Consider the following 21,565-nt stretch of genomic DNA (forward strand, 5'->3'; position numbering starts at 1 on the left):
ACTTCTTTCTCTCTAAGACTTCATTTATGAAGTCTTTCACTAAGTAACTTCATAGTCAGCTCAGCACTGCAGTGATACTCACTAAAAATTCTTCACATCTATAAAAAACCTCAGTGAGGAAAAATCTCTTGTTATTATAAAGAGAAAAGAGTCTGTTACTCAGTTTCTTATTCTGTGAGATTCTTTATAATCTACAGATTCTTCTCTGACTATTACACAGATTTATCTCATATCTTTTATACAGAAGAGTTTCAGTTGACTCTTAATTATTTTCATGAGATTCTTGTGTGATTATTACACAGATTCATCTCACAGATGAATCACTCTCTATGAGATTATTCTTATCAAAGAGAAATATTTATAAGTTAATCTTTCACTTATTCTTATGAATCATTGTTCTTTAACACTGTAAAATTGTGAGGAATTTTTCATTCTTTCATTAACTCTGTAGAATTGTAGAATCAAGATATTTACAGCCTGCAATCACTCTTTATAGATGATGGCTCCACCACGAACTCGCTCGATTTTTCGAATAAGAACCCGCCGATAGATCCATCGAAAAGCCCTCGATCATACGAGCATTTTGACCCCATCGCCGACCGCATACCCCGTGTGGTGGTGGAGTTATCCAGCCAAACGTGAACCGGACGTTGTTCGAAGCTCCTGTGTGGGATTATCCCCCGTTCTCCCCTACCACACCACAACCCCGGGCCAGAGTGCCATACAAATTGTAAGGTGAAGTGACCTAGCCATATGCACCAATCTTCTCGATTTTGGAAGACCCCCGACCTGTAGTTGTGGAGATATCCGAGGAGCGACCTCCGCGAAAACCCTGTCCATCTTTGATGTTCCAAAACACCAACGCCAAGTCTCACCCTCGTACCGCCCTTCTCAATCTGGCCCATCCCCGGCAGAAAAATACAAAAAGATATCTCAGCGATAATATCAAGCACATAATCAATGGACTCTTCTGAAGTGCAACCTCCACGGTCCGCCGCCAGTGTATCTAGACTTCAACACCAAGTCTCACCCCTGTACTACCCCTCTCAATCTGGCCCATCCCCAGCAGAACAATACAAAAAGATACCTCAGCAACAGTATTCAATACATAATCAGTGAACAACGAGTCAACAGCACATCAACAACTATAAAATCAGTATATCTCAAGGTCTGACTGAGCCTTTGATCCCTGCACAGTGAGATATATTAAATCTAGTTTTAATACCTCAATATTCAATAGATTCTGCAAGGGATTGAGAACAGCAACACTAGGTTTCTATTGAATTTGAGAATTAACTCTATATTAATATAATCATTAGACTGGCCGCCGGGACCATGAATTTCACGTTTGGTCCCATTTGGTCTGGTCCCATACATTTCTTGGCGTGAATCCCGCTGGGACTGGCTATCAAAAAAACATGTAAAGTGACTATATATCAGATCTTAAAATGGAACCATGACTTGAAAAAAATGAGAAAGTGGTTCCATTTGGTCCCATTTAGTCCCATTCTTGGCATAAAGTTACTATTTTTAGACATTTTAAGGTTTTTTTTAGACTATTTTTAATTTTTTAAAAAGTAACGCTTTTTGGTAACACTCAAATGAGATTTAAAGTCATTTAAAGCAATAAAAATAATTTAAAATGAGAAGTGGAAATCATGGTCCCATTTGGAAAATGTGACAAGAGTAGACAGTAAGTCCCACTGGGACAGTATGGGACCACTATATAATGTTAAAACCGTGTAATGGGATCAGTCGAATTGGTAATGGGACTATCAAAAAATCTAGTCCTGGTCCCAGACACGGTCACACGGTCAGTCTAATAATCATTGACAAAGTCTTCTATTTTGAGATATAAATAACCAGTTCCTCTACATCCCACTGACAATATTTATATTATTATATAGAAACAGACTTATATTCTCTATAATATCAAGACTCTGAAGAGGGAAAGTCTTGGTAGAGAGTATACAGTAGTGCATATCTTAGCAGTTTCTATCTTATTCTTCTGCAGCAGTTAATGTAAAAAAAAAAAAAAAGATCTTAGAAATAGTTTTTTACTTCTCTTGAAAAAGTAAGGTGTTTTTCTCTGGGTTTTACACAATATTCTTACAAAGAATTAAAAACAGAGTTGTTTTCTGTCATAATTTCATATTCTTTTAAGTAAGAATTACTTTTTCAGTGACTGAAGAGCTTTCATTAATACTTAATTCTTTTTTACACTCTTTATTAACTGATTTGAGTTGCACACTTGTTGTGTGAGGAGAATTGAATGATTTAGAATAAAATTGAATAGTTTTAATCAATTTCTCTGTAAAAAATTGATTTATTTTTTGTCAGTTTTTCTCTCAAAAACTGTCATATCATCTGATTTATTATCAATTGATATCATACTTTTCCTCACTGTATCCCAAGAAAGAGATTGTAAAGATTTTATTGATTTATCTTAAAAATCAATTTTAGTTTATTAGATTCTCTTCAAAAATCTAACCTAGTTACTGAACTAGTGTGAAAAAAATCAGGTGTTTTATACACAAAAGTCTTTTATTCTTCTTTTGAAACAGTCTGACCAACTTTTCAATTGAAAACAGACTTAGAAATATCTCAATTGAAACAGTCTGATCAACTTTTCATTGAGTGAAAACAATGAGTTCAAAAATACACTCAGTTGATGTGGAAAAAGATGCTTTCTCAAATGCTATTCCTGGGATTGAAATTCTGAAGAGAAGAAAGAAAGAAGAAATAGAGAAACAACAAGTTCTTGAAATACAGGAACTTGAAAAAGCAAGCAAGATTCTTGGAAAGCAGTGTCTGAGTGAGATGAATGAAGAAGTTCTGTTAATTCTTCATACTCAGGCCAGACAACTACAGAAGATGATCAAGTTCAAACTTGAAATCTCAAACACAGTTCAAAAAACCTTGAAAATTCCTAGTACAATCACTGACTCTTTATCTTACTCTTCTTCTTTCTTTCTTTCTACTTCTTCTTCTTCTTTGAATCAGAAGAAAACATATACTCAAGCAGCTGAATCTGCTGTCTCTAAACCTGCTATCTCAAAACCTGCTCAAAATCCTGAGAAAACTGAGAAGAATACTGCTCATGCCTCTATTCATAGAAAAGTGAAAAAGAAAATGCAAAAAGAGAAAAACTTCCAAATCTCTAGAAATAGAAGACTTATTCTCAAAGTCTCAAATCAGAACATTCTGCAAAGAAACAAGCTAAACTCAAATCTCATTTTTAGAATCAGAAATGAAATTAATCAGCAGTTCTTTTCTCAGTTGATGACTGATATTGAAGTTTAAAAATCAGTTATAGCTTCAATTGAGTCATCATTCTTTGAAAACTCTATTATTCTGACTACAATGCCTGAATTCAGTGCTGAATTCCTTATTCAGAATGAGAATCTCTGAAAGTCAGCAGTAGAATCATTGTTAAACATAACAATTCTATCTGAAAGAGATGAAAAGTGAGACAAATTCATTCTTCATGATATTTCAGTTGAAATTTTTGACTGTGAAGAAGGAATGTTACTTCTCAAAAATGAATTGAAAGAATACAACTTCATTCAACTGAGAAAGGAGCCTGTATGACTAAATTCAATTGAGTTCAGACAAAGCAGGAGAAATGCCTCTGTTCTAGTATATATAAAAACACTTGAACAGTCAAAGATCTCTGAAGTAAGAGTAGCAGGTTTGAAAATGAGAGTTCATGAATACAAAGACTCAAGAATGAATCTCAAAGCTCAAACACAGTGTTCAAACTGTCAAAGATATGAACACTTTGCAATCTCATGTTTTAGAGACTCAAAATGTGCATTCTGTGCCAGAGATCACAAAACTAGTGAGCATAAATGTGAAACATGCTCAAAAAGAGATGAAATTTGTCAACATACTCTGCTTAAGTGCTCTAATTGCAAAGAAAAATATGCATCTAGCTCAAAAGAATGTATGTTTGCTTCTAGAACTCAAAAGAACTGAAGAAAAGATGAAGCTCAAAGTCAATCTAGAACTGAAGAGAAGAGTCAAGCCAGTAAACTCACAAATGCAAGCTCAAAAAGAAGAAACTCTCAATTATCTAAGTCTTCAAACTTCAATTCTTCAGCAAAATGTAAACAGAATTTGAATCCTCAAACTTCTGTTAAGATTAGAGAATTGAGAAATGACTCTGATGATAAACTAGATATAATGTAAGCAGTTGAGATTTCTACTTTTTGAAACAGTTATAATCTACTATCTGATGATAGTGATTAGATTCTTCTCTACTCTCTTTTAGTATGAATATACAACAAAAACAACAAAAAAAGTTTAAAAACTCTTCAAAAATCACATTTATTCAAAATAATGTGAATAGAAACTCAAATTGCATTTATTCTTATCTTCAAATTGCATTTGAATAAAAAGTTGATTTTATACTGCTTCAGAAGCCGAATTTTGATGCTGAGCAAAAATATGTCATTTCTCATTCAAGCTACTACTGCTTTTTACCTCAAAAGTCTGAGATAAAGTCAAGAGTAGTGATCTATGAAAGAAAGAGATCAAGATATCAATTTAATCTAAGATTTGATATCATGTCTGACCCTGATATTCTGGTGGGTGATATTATAGATAAAGAAAATGAGTTTGATACTATACAGCTTATAAATATCTATAATGAAAAGTCATTGAAGAAAAATAACAATATCTGAACAATTAATAGAGAATTTCTGAACATAACTTCATTAAGAAACTCTATAATTGCAGGAGATTTCAATGCACATCATCTCTGATGAAATTCAGAATGTAAGAGAGCAGTGAGAGCTGATAATCTGATTGAATGAACCTTTGAGCATTCAATAGATTTGATTAATAAGTCTGATCAACAAACATTCTTTAGAAAAGGCATGAAACAGAAGTCTATTATAGATCTAACATTCATGTCACAAAATCTAATGAAAAGAAGACTTGTAAACTGGTTTATTGATTCAAATGAGACATCAGAATCAGGTCATGAGATTATTCAATTTGATATTGAACTGAGTGAAAAACAAATGAGTGAAAATCCTCTTCTCTCTAATCAGTATAACTTTGAAAAAGCTGATTGAAAAGCAGTTGAAGAAAGCATAAAACTGTTAAAATCTGAAAGACAGAATGAGCTATATTGAAATTCTGATCAAGATATCTCAAATGAAATGCTTGAGAATAGAGTGAAGCTTATTACATCTATCATTCTAACAAGTGTTAGAGATAATATTTCAAAAAGAAAATCTTCTGAGTATTCAAAACCTTGATGAAATGAGAATATCTCATCTAAAAGAAAAGAATTAGCTACTGCTAGAAGAGATTGGAAGAATGATGTAATATCTGATGAAGAGTTCAAAACTGTCAGAAATGAATATTTTTCAGATATTAAAAGAGCTAAAACAGACTGCTGGAATAAATTTCTTGAAGAAGCACAAGAAAAGAAAGTTTTTAAAGCTTTTAACTATACTAAAACAAGAAGTGTAGCAAAACTTCCAGCTCTAGAATATGAGTTTCAGAATGAATCATATACAGCAAACTCTTTTGAGGAAAAATGTCAAGCTTTCATGAGAATTCTCTTTCAGAACTCACCAGATTCAGATTCAGATTCAGAGGAAGAGAATATATTACTTCTCAACTACATTGATGAAAATGACTGGGAATGGCCTGATCTTACACAAGATGAATTAGAGTCAGCTATCTTCTCAAGTTCTGTTAAAACTGCTGCAGATCCTGATTCAATTAATCACTTGATTATTCAAAATACATATTTCTACTTAAAGAATGAATATTTTGAGCTCTTTTTCAATCTCTTGAAAAATGAATATCATTCTGAATGCTGGAGAGAAGCCACTGGAGTGATTCTTGTAAAACCTAATAGAAAAACTTCAATTCCTAAGTCATATAGAGTAATATCTCTATTGAACTATTTAGAAAAGGTTTTAGAAAAGATAATAGCTACTCAACTATCTTTTATAAGCTCTATAGATGATTCTCTTTTATTCAGTGAATAAATGAGAGATAGAAAACAGTGTTCTGCAATTGACACTGTTCTCTCAGTTGTTCATGATATTCAAATAGCAAAGCATGAGAGTCTGGTCTCAACTGCAGTTTTTATTGATATAAAAGAAGCATTTGATCATGTTTCAAAGTCAAAGTTAATTCAGACATTGAAGATATTAAAACTGCTACTTTTCCTAATAAAATGAGTTAACTGTTTTATGTCTAAAAGAATTATACAACTCTTCTTTGATGGAATGAAACAAGACAAGACTGAGATAAAAATAGAAGTATCACAGGGGTCTTCAATCTCACTCATTTTATTTGCAATATACACTGCATATCTATTCAAAAATAGAAATATGAGAATAGTGCAATCTCCAAGTTATATGAATGATATTGATCTTGTCTACAGCTCAAAAACTATCAAAGAGAATTTGAAAGTAATTGAAGAAGCTGCAAAGGAAATCTTTGTTAGAGCAGATATTAATCAAATTTAATTTGATATGAATAAAACTGAGTTAATTCATTTCTTTTCTAGATTCAATGAGAAAGAACTATCTCTAACTCTTTTAAATAGAGAGATTAAACCCAGTGTAAATGTCAAATGATTAGGAGTATGGTTAAACTCCAAGTTGAATTTTAAATATCACATTCAACAAAGAACTGTCAAGGCAGAAAGACTATTGAATAACATAATCAGACTATTAAATACAGAGAGAGGTCTATTCTTCCAGGCTATGAGACAGTTATATATAGCCTGTATTACATCAGTAGCTGATTATGGAGTTCAAGTTTGGTGAAATAATCAAGGGAATTTCACTGAACTCTTTCAAAGTCTGCAAAACAGAGCCTTGAGAAGAATTCTGGAAGTATTTAAATCATCTTCTATTAAAGCAATGAAAATTGAAGCTTCAATTCCTCCTTCTACTATTAGATTTGAAAAGGCCTGTATGAACTATGCTCTGAGAGTGGTAAAGATGAGCTCAAATCATATAATCAGAGAAAGAGTCTCTTCTTCATTTTCATCAATTAACTCTGGAAATGAACTGAATTGGAATAGATTTCTTGATTGAAATGAAAATAATTCTTCAAAGAAAATGCCTTCTCAACTGTACAGACTATGCTCTCTGATTAAAAATCAATTTTCTTCTTTAAATGTTGAAAAAGTTGATCATGAGAAGTTATCTCTCTGGAGAAAAAAGCTTGAATCTCTTATAGACTTATAAATAAGTGAACTATTAAAAGAGAAAGAATATGAACAGCATTTGAAGAGAATTTCTACAATTAATATAAAAGACTCTATTCTGATTTATTCAGATGGCTCAAAAAATGAGAACTTGAATAGATTGGGCGCAGGCATTGCTTATACTGAAGATAATATTAATTTTATCTCAGATTTCTGGAATCTAGGCTCTGAATGTGAAGTCTTTGATGCTGAACTATTTGCAATAGTGAAAGCTTTCAAACTCATTGAAATAAAATCTCATAAAAGAGGAAATTGTTTGAAAGAGGCATGAATATTCTCTGATAGTCAAGCTGCTTTAAAAAGACTTAGAAATAGTCAGATTCATAATGATCAAATGAATCTTGAACTGATCTTAAACTCTGTTTTAAAAATTCAAGAGAGAAGAACATCAAAGCTGAGAATTCATCTGCACTGGGTTCCTGCTCATATGAATATTCATGGCAATGAATTGGCTGATTCAGCTGCAAAAAAGAGTGCAGAATTAAGCAGATCTATTCAAAAAATTGTGTCCTGGTCTTTTATAAAGAGAAAAATAAAAGAATCTTGTTTAGACAAGTGAAATGAAAGCTGGCAGAAACAAAAGAAGAGTATACATTATTCAAGATTTGAAACAAAACCCAAGTGGAAATCTTGTTCAATTAAATGTAAAAAGAAAATATTCTCATCTATAATACAGCTGAAACTAGGACATGATTATTTCAAATCTTATATACAAAGATTTGATGATAGATTTGACTCAATAGAATGCTCATTCTGCAATACAAATGAGAATTCTGAGTATATTATAATGCACTGTGCATTATACAATAGTCTCAGAGCCAGATTGAAAGAGAAGTATGATCTAAATCAATTAAATATGAGATTCTTATTCTCAACTGAGACAGGAATTAAATACTTAATAGACTTTCTATCAGAAACTCAAGCAGCTATAAGAAAATGGCTAAATTCAGAATTATCTGAATATGAAGAGGAGGAAATCAATCAGATATAGTCTGTTAAAACAGCTATACACTCTCTTTTAAGAATTTGTTTTGTTATAGTCTCTCTTTACTTTTTCTTTTTCTGTAAATCTTTTCCTTTCAATTTCTTTCTATCTATCTATTTAATGTGTCTATCTTTGAGACTGTGTTCTTTCTCTCTTTTCTTTTGTCATGATATTGTCAAATGATTTCAAAGTATCAAAAGATGTTAAAACACTGCAATTTGTAAACAGTTTTTGTATTCTGAGCTGGAATTTTCTGATTTTGCATATCTGAAATTGATGAATGTACAATAGTTAACTTTACAGACATAGAAAAAAACCCTGAGAACTAAAGTTCTCAGGTAGATGTCATAGTCTCTGACTGCATACATCTATAATTGAAGAATAATAATAATAATAACTCTTTATAGATATATAGAAAGATTCAGATCTGTAATTTATAATTACTCTTGTTTACTAGAGTGATCTGACTGTTCTGTGAGATCACTTATAGTGTAAGCAAACCTCTCTAAAGTAGTATAAATATCTCAGATCTGTCTGTGAAATCTTATCTTCTTTTCTCTTTTTCTATAATAGCTTTTATTCTTATAAACTGTGAGTATCTCTATTCATCTGTGAAGTGTTTTCACTCAGATGACAGAGAGAGAGTGTTTCTGATAATATTTATATATTAATTCAAGAACTTCTCAAGAATAAAAATTTTTCAATTTTAATATCTTTATAATAATGTCTGACTGCTGCTGAGCTTCTCATAAGTATTCTTATAACTTCTCTAGTTACTTTTTACTGGCTGATGAAGCAGAGATACTGCTGCTTATAATTATATCTTCATTTCTCTCAGCTCTGTCATCACACTCAATCTTCAGATCAGTGATCAATTCTCTGTCTCTTTCAGATCAGTTTCTGACTTTAAGCAGTGTAGTCTCTCTCTTTGCTGTAAGTCTTCTTATAAGTAATTTCTTACAGATTCTAGCTAACAGTTCTTGTGAAGCTTTCTATATTATCAGTGTCTTCTGCAGTTCTGCAGATCTATAATTATCTCTTCTCTACTTACACAATCACTGATCAGATATATGTGAATATATCTAAGTTCTCTATCAATGATTCTTACACTGCAGTGCATTTCTGCAATTTCATTATCAATGAGAGATAAGTTCTCAGATATCTGTAAAATTCAGGTAATTAAGATAATGTAAATGTCATGAATTTGTAACAGAAGTTAATCTGAACAGATGAGCTCTCTCTCTGTATCTTAATTATTTTTAGACTGAATACTTCAGCACAACTGAAAGAGTGAATATAGCTTTGTAAGAAGTATCTGATCACACACATAGATGATCAGTCTTCAAGACTCTGCTGTAACTATATATACTCTGATATTCAGCTTCTCTGAAGTCTGTGCATTTCTGACAGTCTTTATATCAAATGTAACAATTGTCTGTATCACAGATATAATACTCTCTGCTTCTTTGAAGAGAGAAATTAGTAGTTATAAGAGAATTGAGTATCACAGATATTGAGAATATGAGTTTGAGTTTTCTTTGTTTTTTCTTTATTAATCTTTAAATTATGTTCACAGCTCTGTTTATTTTCTTGTTTTTTTAGCTTAATAAGAATATGATTTCTTCTTCTCTTATGTACATCACAGACTGTTCATCTCAGTAGAAACTTATTATCTTATAAACTAGAGTTTGTAAATGACAGTGTTAATATCTTTATTATAATCAGATTCTTAGTGAAGATCACATTATTCTGACTTATCAGAATTCACAGTATGAAAGTCATGTCTCAGCTTCTACAGATGTCTTATCTATTCAGATAATTCTCAAGTGAACTCATTCATCTTATCAGAATACTCTTGTTACTAAATCTTGAATCAGAGCTTATAATCTTACTTCTCTGAGTTAATAATCTCTTTAATCTGATATTCTCTTTCACTCTCTAGTACTTTACAGACAGAGTGATGAGTCACAGAATTCTCTTCTAAGAATTTCTTATATTCACAGAGTAAAGAGATATAAAAAATATTATATATCTATAACTTAGATGATAGTTTTAATCTGTAGAACTGTAAACTAACTTTCTTTATAATCTTATAAGACTCTGTTTATAAGAGATTCAGCTTCTTACTAGATCTTTATATAATAATGTTTTCTAGACTCAGTCAGACTCTATCATCTTTCTTAAAACTCTTTATAATATACTTAAAGTTATAGTATCTCTTCTGATACTCTTGAGTCTTTCTCAAGAATTTACAGACTTTCTTCTGAATATTCTGAATTCTCTCAGCTTATTCACAGACATCATCACACTCTATAGTATACTCTTGTGAATTTATCAAGATTATTTATGAATAAGTTTCAGTGAGTATCTCAAAGAGAATTTTATCTATACTGATATACTTTAAGTTATTGTATATGAACTCTGTAAGTAATAATCAATATACTCAGTCATTCTGATTATAATTGATAAAGCACTGCAGATACTGTTTTAATATACTTATTAGACATTCTGTCTGATCATCTGTCTATTAATGAAAAGTTATACTTAGATCTCATGAGATCTTTAATATAGTTATCAGATCAGATTAGAACTCTTCTATAAAGATTAATTCTCTATCTGAGATAATATTCACAGATAATTCATGCAACTGAATCACATCATAGATAAAGATATAAGTTAAATTCTTTAACTTCAAGTTTTTACAGATGAGTATAAAGTGTGCTATCTTGATAAAGTAATTTACTATTATCAGCACACTGTTAAAGCAGGCATTATATATGTTCTTACTTTCAGAGAGACTTATAAAAGTATTTATTTCTAGCTATTTTCAAGATTTCTGTAGAATGAGTAGAGAAGTAAGTTCTTTATATAATCTGAATCACACTACTCATGAACTCTAATAAATAATACAAGAATTCACTATCTTCTTCACAAGTTCTTATATCTTTAGTTAGAAGTATTTTCTTATAAGCAACTCATGAGTTCTAGTGTCTGTAAAATGACCTGCTAGAGAAGAGTTATAATATCTTTTAATAAGTTCTACATATAGAAACTTATTCATAGATACATAAATTCAGTTCTCTTTTCATAAGAGATTATTTAAGTCTCTTTAATTCTTTATTTCTGCAGGATTGATTTCTGCTGTGAGTAGTTTTTAAATATACTGAGTATATTCATTCTTCAGTTGCAGTTCAGATAGTCTGAATAGAAGATCTTATAAAGACTTATACTCTGTTTTTTCTTATATCAGGTCTTTTATAGCACTTCTCAAAGTCTGTAAATTCTTCAGATTATAGATACTCTCTTCAAGAATTCTCACAGAGATTCTCAGAGTGTTAACTCTTAGTATTATAGAGAGTAGTTATACAGACTTCTTCTCTCTCTTTTTCTTCTTCTCTTACAGAGAATTAAGAGACTTTTCAGTTAATCTCTTTATAATACTCAGTCTGAGTATTCTGTAAAGCTTTTCTATCTTCTCTAGTCTCTCTGTATCTGTTACTCTGATCTTCTTAATATAGTCTGATCTGTAAGAGAGTTTATTCACTGAGTTCTTAGTTCTCTTAATATATTCTATCTTGAATCAGAACTCACTCAGTCTCTGAGCTCAGTAAATCTATCACTGTAAGAGTTTCTTGATTAAAGTAAACTGTTACAAGCTGTTATGATCAGTTCTAACAGTAATCACTATCATAAGACTCTCAAAGTAGTGATATCAGTAATAGAAGAATTTCACTATTATAAGAAGCTTCTGATTATAAATATCATAGTTAATCTTTATAGATTGTATTTTCTGTAAGAAAAAGATCACTGAAACTCAGTTCTTATTTAACTATAGTTATGAGACTATTTCTGAAATTATAAAGAAGAAGACATCTATCTTCAATCTGATTAAGAGTAAGAGATTAAAGTGAAATAATATCACTATATCTGTGAATATCTGTTTTAATTTTATAAAGATCTCATAAGCTTCTAGAGTAAGAAAGTTCTTACAATTCTCTCTTTTTAATAATCTTTTCATTCTCTATTTATGAGATGACTTCTTCTTATTTTCACTCTTCAGCATGTCTGTAAGAGTCAAGAAAATTCTTATAAATACAAAGATAAATTATCTATAGAAATTCACAAAGCTCAGAAAGATCTGAATCTCATAAATACTAGTTAACTTCAGTCATGATAGAATAGTCTCAATCTGTAAAGATTTTATCTGAATATTATCTACAGTGATTACATATTCTAGGAAATTAATCTGATAAACACTGAAGTTATACTTTGTAAGCTTAATATACAGTTCTGTCTCATCTAAGATCTTTAATATACTTTATATATACTCAGTGTGTTCTTTCTTCTTCATGAAATATACTATCACATCATTCAGATATATTATCATGAAGACATTCAGATATACATGAAGTATTTTATTAATAAAAGACTGAAATATTACAGAGATATTAGTCAGATTAAAAGATATTATTAGATATTTAAATAATTTCAGTACAGTTTTAAAGATAGTCTTTCATTTATTCTCAGACTGTATTTATAGCTATGTATATACATTGATTACATTCAGTTATATGAATATGACAGCTCTTATAAAATAGTTAATTATATTTTTAATCAGAGATAGAGAATAGCAGCTCTTTATTATCTTGAAGTTCAGATTATAATAGTCTATATATAATCTGAAATCTTTATTCTTCTTCTTTATAAATATCACAGAGACTTCTACAGAGACCTGTGAAGATTAGATAAAGTTATTCTTCAGATTCTTCTTTATATAGATTTACAAGATCTCTGTCTTATAATAAGAGAGCTTATAGATTGATTCTCAGAAGAGTTTCTACTCTTCTATTAAATCTATTATCAGATTCTTTTCATAGTAAGAGAGAAGCTCAGCTGTCTTTACTAAGCTGAATATCTCTATAAGATCTCAGTATTTCTCTGATATCTGAAGCTCAGTTTTCATAACTGTAAGATTCTCAGACACTTATAAAGTTATTATATAGATAAGCTTATCTTCTCTAATTAACTCTGCAGTATTAACTGATTCTATCTTTATAAGTAAGTCTATTAACACTGATTGAAAGTATAAATCTGACTCATGAACAGCTATGTGTGAATTATATCTTTAAAGTTATACAAGTTTTAAGTATATATTATCTATGATATCTATAATAATCACAGTTTCTGTAAATCTTCTTCAGATTTCAGAGAGATCTTGTAATTTAAAAATGACTCTTATAAGTCTCTTAACTCTCAGATCTGAGTTCTCATACTCTGCTTATTATAAGAGTAGATTTTCAGTCTTTATCTTTCAACTTATTCACTCTACAAGCTTTAGAGATATTACAGTGATCTGAGATTCTGAGTTTATTAATACTTTTTATACTTATAGAGTAGTAGTACTGTGATATAGTCTCTCTTTATAAGTAAGTATTTTCATTGAAAGAGTAACAGATTCAGATATTAGTTTTAAGACTTTTAAGAAGACTGTTACTAATCTTATCTATAACTTCTTAAATTTCTATTTTAATTTATTTAGATAGTTTATACAGAGATATTCTAATTTAGAATAGATAAAGCAGAGTCTCTTTTTCTTAGTCTCTTTATTATATACTCTATTTATAGAAGCTTATAAAGCTCTCTCTCTCTGCTTAGTAGTCAGATATGAATCTCTCTATATTTTATTATTTTTTTCTAGTAAATCTGTTCTCTGTTATTCTGACTCTTACAGAGTTAGTTAGTAATCTACTCTCTATAGATTTATAACTCTCACAGTGATCTATAAGCAGTGAATAAGAGTTATCAGTTTCTTCAGAGTTAAGAGCTTAGAGTCTTACTTAATAAGCTTATTCTACATATTTTTATTCAGTCTCTTTATAAATATTATTATTCAGATCTTATTTCAGAGCTCTATTTTCACAGATCTCAATTCATATTATAATTTTATAAAGTACTGTGAGTAGTCTTCATCAGATTTCTCATCTCTTTTTCTAATATTAATAATTATAGCTCAGATGTTCTCTGTTCAGCTTGCAGAGTTTCTCAACTTATTCTCTAAATAAGTCTTGAGAATAGATCAGTGAAATCTCTTATAATTATTCTTTAGATAGTTCAGTCAGTTCTTGACTTCAGTGTAATAGAGATCTGTTATTATATAGATAACAGCTTCTTCATCTTTCATATCACACAGCTGAGCTTGTAAGTCAATTTCAAATACAAACTTATAAAAGCTTTTATAGATTATGATTTGATAGATAATCTTAAGTAATTACAGCTTAAGAAAGTTTCTTTTCAGTTTATAAGTATTTCTGAAGATTATATCTAGAGACTCAGTTCAAGAGTGTTTATAGATAGTAAGTATTTCTTATAGAAAAATAGCTTAGTTCTGTAGAAGATACTCAAGAATATTCTTTACTAAGATTAATTTATTTATAAGTTCAGAGAGTTTCTCTGTCTGAGATACAGAGAATAATATTCTATAAGTAATTGTCACGCTCCCGGCCGCGCCAAGGCCCCGCTGCGGTTCCACACGGCCCATCACTTCCATGCGGATGATTCCATCCATCCCGCAGGCCATTCAAACCGGTTTCCAACCGCTCTATGACATCATTCAGATATATCATAGAAAGATCCGATTGATGAATATAAGAACCTCACTTCTATACAAGGTCAGCAGATTACTCTTCCTTGGCAATGAGGCACTGCTGAGATATCACTTCAGCTATCCTTGCCTGTGGAATGAGAGGAGAGTATCTGCTCATTGTCTATATAGAATAGCTAGATGCTGGCTTCTTATCAAAGAAGCTAGCAATTCATTTCTTTTCTTCTACAGGAATAATATATACAAGAGTTACTGCATGTCTCATACAATCTTCTTAGTATACTAAGTACCATATCTGTGATATTCTCACAATAACTCTGTAGCCTATAAGCTCACTATTCAAGCAAGATAGTCAAGCTCACTTATATAGCTTTTTAAACAACTATCTCTACATAATACTGCTGACTAGTCACTGCTTCAGTTCTATTATATTACAATTCAAATCACTTGACCTGATTACATGTTTGAATCAGTCAAGCTCTAACAGACTGATATGGCCTCATGCATCTGTACTGGGACTGACTCAATCTCACTCTCTGAGGGAAACACTACATCATTCTCTAGAGTGTGTACACCTCTACTCTGGCAGAAATCTGAGATTTCTGAACCTGCTGTACATTTTAGCATGGGCTCTTCAACTGCTCTGCCATCACCGCAGTCTCTACACACCTACATCTATCATGAAGATAGAGAGATTAAGATTGAAGATTCACTGAGATATAAGAGAAACATCTTGTCTGAATTCCACAGCTTTATCTGTACTCTTGAATGAAAATTCTGCCTTAATCTGAGCCAGTATAATACTTATGAGGTATAAGTAATATACACTGTCAACCTTCTTGAAGGCATCTCTGTAACTACTTGAGTCATTAAGAAGAGAGAGCTTGAGTGTATCAATACTATCATGACTTGAGAAGAATTCAAGAACTTTCTACTGAATCAAATTGAAGATCATCACAACTGTGACTTCACAGTGACACAGTAGTTCAACTCATTACATTAATAAGATGATGAAAATCCTTTCAATTTTAATGCAAGATTTAAAGAATATTGAGAGGAATTAATCAATGATTTGAATCAATTAAAAACACAGCTTTATCTTATAAAACTGACTCACAAAGTGTGAATAACAATATCACAGTATCAGAGTTCATCAATCAATCACACTAAGCTTGTCAACCTGGCTTTTCAGATCTATTTGAATAATCAATTCTTCAAGAAAAAGGTCAATAAGATCTCTTCTAAGCAATTAATAATAGAATCTAAACAGTGTTATAATGACTTCAGTGTGAAGAAAGTAAAGAAGAATTTCAAGTATTCTGATTCTTCACTCACTGTAAAGAAATGCTAAAAAAGATTTAATAAAGATCTCTGTTTCAACTGCAGAGCTGATGATCACTATGTCAGTGATTACAAGAAGTCAAAGAAGGGAAGAAACTGAGAAGATATCTTCTCAAAGTCAACTTCTCTTCTAACAAACATATTCATGAAAGATAAAGAAGAGAAAGAAAAGAATTGATAATTCTCACATCTCTGAGTTTATATTACAATCACAATGCATATTCTGAATGAGAAGATATCAGTGAGATGTCTACTCAACTTCAGAGTGAATATTAACTTCATATTCTATTTCTTTTCTTTGATGAAGAATTGAAAGAAGATAGATCTGTCAGATCATGCAAAATTTACAGATGAAATGAAATGTCACTGTTTTGACATAATTCAAGCAAAGTGTGTGATCATAGACTCAGAAGAAATCTTTAAGAAGAGCAGTCTGCTTCTTCACACAGTCAATATCATAGATGAGAATATCATTCTAGATCTTCTATAATTGAGAGAAAACAATTCTCTCATTGACTGAGTCACTCAGACATGACAGTATTATCTCACTGATAAAGAGACAGTGATAGAGAAATCTGAAGAGTTTCATCAAAAGAATCTTGAGAAAAAGATTGAGTCAATATACTGTGTAGCAGGTGATTGAGACTTGAGAATAGATGAAGAAGTCATCATTCTCACTGCAAGATTAGCAGCAGTATCTGTTATTGAAGACAGATGTACACAACATCTCTTTACAGATTTTAAGAATGTCTTTTCAGAAAAGGAAGCAGCAAAGTTTCCTGACATCAAGATATAATATAAGATTTATCTTGAAGACAGTGCAACAGTGCTGTACAGATCTCTTTATAACTTGTCTGTAAAGAAGTTGAATGTTCTGTGCAAATATCTTGAAGAAGTGTAATCAAAGAACTGAATATATTCATCAAAGAGTCTGACAGAGATGTCTATACTCTTTGTGCTTAAGAAGAATAGTAGGCTACATCTATGCATAGACTACAGAGGTCTTAATAAGATGACAGTTAAGAATTGCTATTCATTACTGTTAATTAACAAGATAATTGATTGATTATCTGAAGTAAAAGTGTTCTTGAAGATTGATATACAGAATGTCTATCATAGAATCAGAGTTAACAAAGACAATGTTTGAAAAACAGCTTTTCATATCAAGTATGATAATTTTGAATATCTTGTTTTATCTTTTAATCTTTGTAACACTTCAGCTATCTTTCAGGCCTATATAAATGAGACACTGCAGAGCCTTGTTGATGTCTTCTATATAGTATATCTGAATGACATTTTAATCTTCTCAAAATCAGAGAAAGAACATGATACTCATGTTCAAGAAGTATTGAGTTACTTGAGACAGTATTAACTCTATATAAACATCAAAAAATGCTCATTCTACATGCAGAAGATTGATTTCTTAGATTATATTGTTGAGATGAATGATATTTCAATGAATAGAAGCCAGGTCTTCATCATTGAGAACTGGCCAGTACTGCAGACATACTGTAAGATACAGATGTTTCTAGAATTTGCAAATTTCTACAGATAATTCATCTATACATATTTACAGATTACTGCCTCTCTTACAGATCTGTTGAAGAGAAGTGTGAAAGACAGAAAAACAGAATCATTTACTCTCACTCAAGACATCATGCAGGTATTTGCAGAATTGAAACAAGCTTTCACAGATATCACAATACTGAATCATTTTAACTCTGACTTACTCAGTCAGTGTGAGACTGATGTATCTGAGAATGAGATCTGTGAAATCTTTTCACAGTTGACACTGAAGATCTTTCAACATTGAAAGAATTAGAGAATAATTATCTCTGAGAAAACAGGCAATGAATTGTCTGTGAGAGAAGACTTTTTCACAGAGTCTATAAGATGCTGTGAATAAAGATCAGTGATCTTCTTCTTCAAGAAGTTATCACTCATATAGAGAAGATATAATACTCATGATCAGAAGATGTTAGTAATTGTCAAATTCTTTAAGATCTGATAACATTATCTTCAGAGTAGTAAGTACTCAGTGCAAGTTCTCACTGATTATATAAATCTGCATTACTTCTTGACAATAAAGAGCTTGATAGAATGTCAAGTCAGATGAGCAGAGCTGCTTTTGAAGTATGATTTCTATATCTGATACTGTTCAGATCAGCTTAACTCTGTCAATACACTGTCTAGATAACCTGATTATAATATTATTGATACAGAGAAGAATTCTATAAAAGAATCTCTGCTATCACTGCAGAAGAAGCTGACTGCAGAGAATTGAGATTCTCTAAAGCTTAGAAACAGCACTGAAGAGGCAGCTGTGTGACTCAGTATAGAAGATGAAAGAGAACTCAGATTCTTATGAGAGACTGACACTGAAGATCATAAGCTTCTCATGTCATATCTTACAATCATTGAATTGATAAAGAATGAAATAGTCTATAATCTTTCAACTTAACTACTTTTGAAATTCATTAATAAGTTACAGAAGAGAGATACCTCTACTGCAGCTTAAATTCAAAAGTTGAAGAAGAAAGAATTCAGTTTGAACTTGAAAGAGACAGGCTCTGAGCAGAGTGATACTGCTAAGAAATCAAGTCACTGATAACTAGAAGAATGTGAACTTCTACTACTGAATGATTCAGTCTTCATTTCTCATAGCAGAGCAGTGTGTCAGAAGTTATTGAGAATTCATTATAATAATTCTCATACAGAGCACTTCAGGTTAGAGAAGACTAAGAAGCTTCTAAAATATAAATATACTTAAGACAAGCTCTGAGCAGATGTTAAAGAGTATATTGAAACTTATAATATCTATCAAAGAATAAAGATCTTATGATATAAGTAATACAGTGAGTTGACATCACTGCCTATTTCAAAGAGCTTATGATAGAATTTATCAATAAATTTCATAGTTGACCTGCTGAAGTCAACAAGAGTCAAAGAATATGACTCAATTTTAGTCATTGTTAACTGCTTTACAAAGATGATCAGATATATTTCTACTTATAAAAAGATTAAAGCCTCTGAATTGACTGATCTGTTTTTAGATATCATCATTCATGATCACAGTACTCTGAAATTGTTGATAACAGATCAAGAATCTCTCTTCATCAGTAAATACTGATCAGCTTTTTACTATCATCTTATGATAAGATGTCTTCTCAGTACTGCATTTCATTCACAGACTGATAATCAGACTGAATATCAGAATCAGATACTAGAACAGCATCTTCAAGTGTTCTGTTCATATTATTAGAATAATTGACTTAAACATCTTCTAACTGCTGAATTCATATATAACAATGTAAAGAATGCAATCTTAAAGATATCTTTTTTCTATACTTGTTATAAATATAATTCTTCATTATTCAGTGACATTGCAGACAATATTTCAAAGAGAGAAATAGACAGTCAGAATATTAAACAGATACAGAGAATGAAGTATTTCTCAGTATCAGAAATAAAAGTGAGATTGAAACTTTTGAATAAAATTCATAAGAAGACAGTGAAAAGTATTTACTACACTCAGAAGTAGTAGATGAAATACTATAATTAAAAACATCTTTTAATGAAGTTCTTAATAGAGAATCAAGTGCTACTTTCAGCAAAGAATATCAAGATAATAAGACTGTGTAAGAAGCTCAGTGAGCAGTGACTAGAATCTTTCTCAGTAATAAGAGTAGTAAGTAAGCAGATATATGAGTTGAAATTACTCACAGAATTGAAATTAATTCATTCTATTTTTCACATTTTCTATTTGAAGCTCTATAAGCAATGTCTCAGAGCAGAGCTGTCTCAGTCAGATGATATCAAGATTAAGAGTGATACTGAATATCTTATGAAGAAAATATTAAATAAACAAACATATTACAGCAAGCTTTAATATCTTATCAAATGAAAAGAATATTTATTATCAGAGAATTCATGAGAATCACTTAAGCATTTGAAAAATACTGAGAAAGAGATTGTAAGCTATGAGACAGCTAGTAGAGATTACTCTGTTATATATCAGAGACATTGAGTAAGAAATATTATTTAAAGACTTCTTATTTTTCTCAAAGAATTTTTTAGAGATGATCTCACAGTGATGAGCTGATATCTTATAGACTTTATAACACTCTTCTTCTATTTTCTCTCAAAGGATTTTTTAGAAGTTTAATAAGACTATACAAGTGTAAAATTCCTGAAGCAGTTAATAAGAAAAGAAAGAAATATTTAAAATTAATAAAAAGATTAATATTAATTGATCTACAGACTACTGCTAATCTAATGAGACTACAGCCTGCTGAAAAAGTAAAAAGAGAGAATCTCAGAGTCTACTTACTAATAATCACACTCTTATCAAACTCATTCTTTACTATTAAAGTCTCTGACACTGATATCTTTATCTGCTGAGAAGTTAGTACTGCAGTGCTGTAGAAGAGTAGAAGAAATGTATGAAATATTAACTTATCAACTTATAAAGCATCTCAGTCATCTGCTTCAATTGAAGTGAGATTCTCTTTAATCAGTGATTAATCTCTACAGCACTTTTAATAGCAGTACTGACTGATCTCTTCTTGAGATCAGTTATTCTGAGATATTTTTTTATCTCAGAAACTCATACTTTCATCTTCTTTTACAGATGAGTAAGAGAGATCTTCTCAGTCTTGATAAAATTCATTAATATTTGAAGCTCTGAGATTCTCACTCTGTACTGCTTGAACATCTAGACTTCTTATCAGAATCAACACAATATCTTTCTATGAGATAATACTTACAGAGAGACAGAAGTTATTATTACAGATATAATGAAAATAACAGAAGTGAGAGAAGAGATAAGTGTATAAAATCCTCTTCTTCTTCAGCTGCTTAATGCAGTACAGACAAGTAGTGATATCAGTCAGAGACTGTATCAGAGCCTCTTCACAGAGAGAAGATAAAGAAACTGTGAAACTCTGCAGACTCAACTCAGCAGTATTCTGAGCAGAGCTCAGGCATACTGTGAAAGAGAAACTACAGATTGAGCTTCTCAGAGTCACTGTCTCTGAAATCAAGCTCTCTTCAGGTTTCTCTCTGAATGATCACACAGGGTTATACATCACTGTATTAACTGAAGAGAGAGGTGGTGTTACAATGATGATGAGAGAGACAGAGAATGAACTGGACACAGACACATCAGCTGGCAGAAGAGATGACATCTCACTGCAGAGCATGACAACTTTCACTACAGCTGTAAGAGAAGCAGGAGAAGATGTGATGATGAGAGCAGTGCTTCTGCAGCTTATTGACACTGTCATCTTTAACCTGGCTTTCTTAGCAGTCATGAAGACCACTGCTGCACTATGAAGATGTTTGTTATTCACTAGAAAATGTCAGAATAAGCTCTTGATTGTTCTTCAAGAAT

At 31.1% G+C, this 21,565-nt stretch overlaps 2 protein-coding genes across 2 annotated transcripts; one reads left to right on the top strand and one right to left on the bottom strand.

The window, feature by feature from the left end:
- Positions 1-470: 470 nt before the first annotated feature.
- On the bottom strand, positions 471-905 carry BDCG_17217 (uncharacterized protein; the record flags this gene model as incomplete). Its single annotated transcript, XM_045426362.1, has 1 exon — positions 471-905. The coding sequence occupies one exon, from the start codon at positions 903-905 to the stop codon at positions 471-473; it is 435 nt and encodes a 144-aa protein (XP_045281465.1).
- Positions 906-21,294: 20,389 nt separating this feature from the next.
- BDCG_17218 (uncharacterized protein) lies at positions 21,295-21,507 on the top strand (the record flags this gene model as incomplete). Its single annotated transcript, XM_045426363.1, has 1 exon — positions 21,295-21,507. The coding sequence occupies one exon, from the start codon at positions 21,295-21,297 to the stop codon at positions 21,505-21,507; it is 213 nt and encodes a 70-aa protein (XP_045281466.1).
- Between the last annotated feature and the right edge of the window lie 58 nt (positions 21,508-21,565).

Source organism: Blastomyces dermatitidis (genome assembly GCF_000003525.1).
Source record: "Blastomyces dermatitidis ER-3 genomic scaffold supercont1.6, whole genome shotgun sequence".
In the NCBI taxonomy this organism is placed as follows: Eukaryota; Fungi; Ascomycota; class Eurotiomycetes; order Onygenales; family Ajellomycetaceae; genus Blastomyces; species Blastomyces dermatitidis.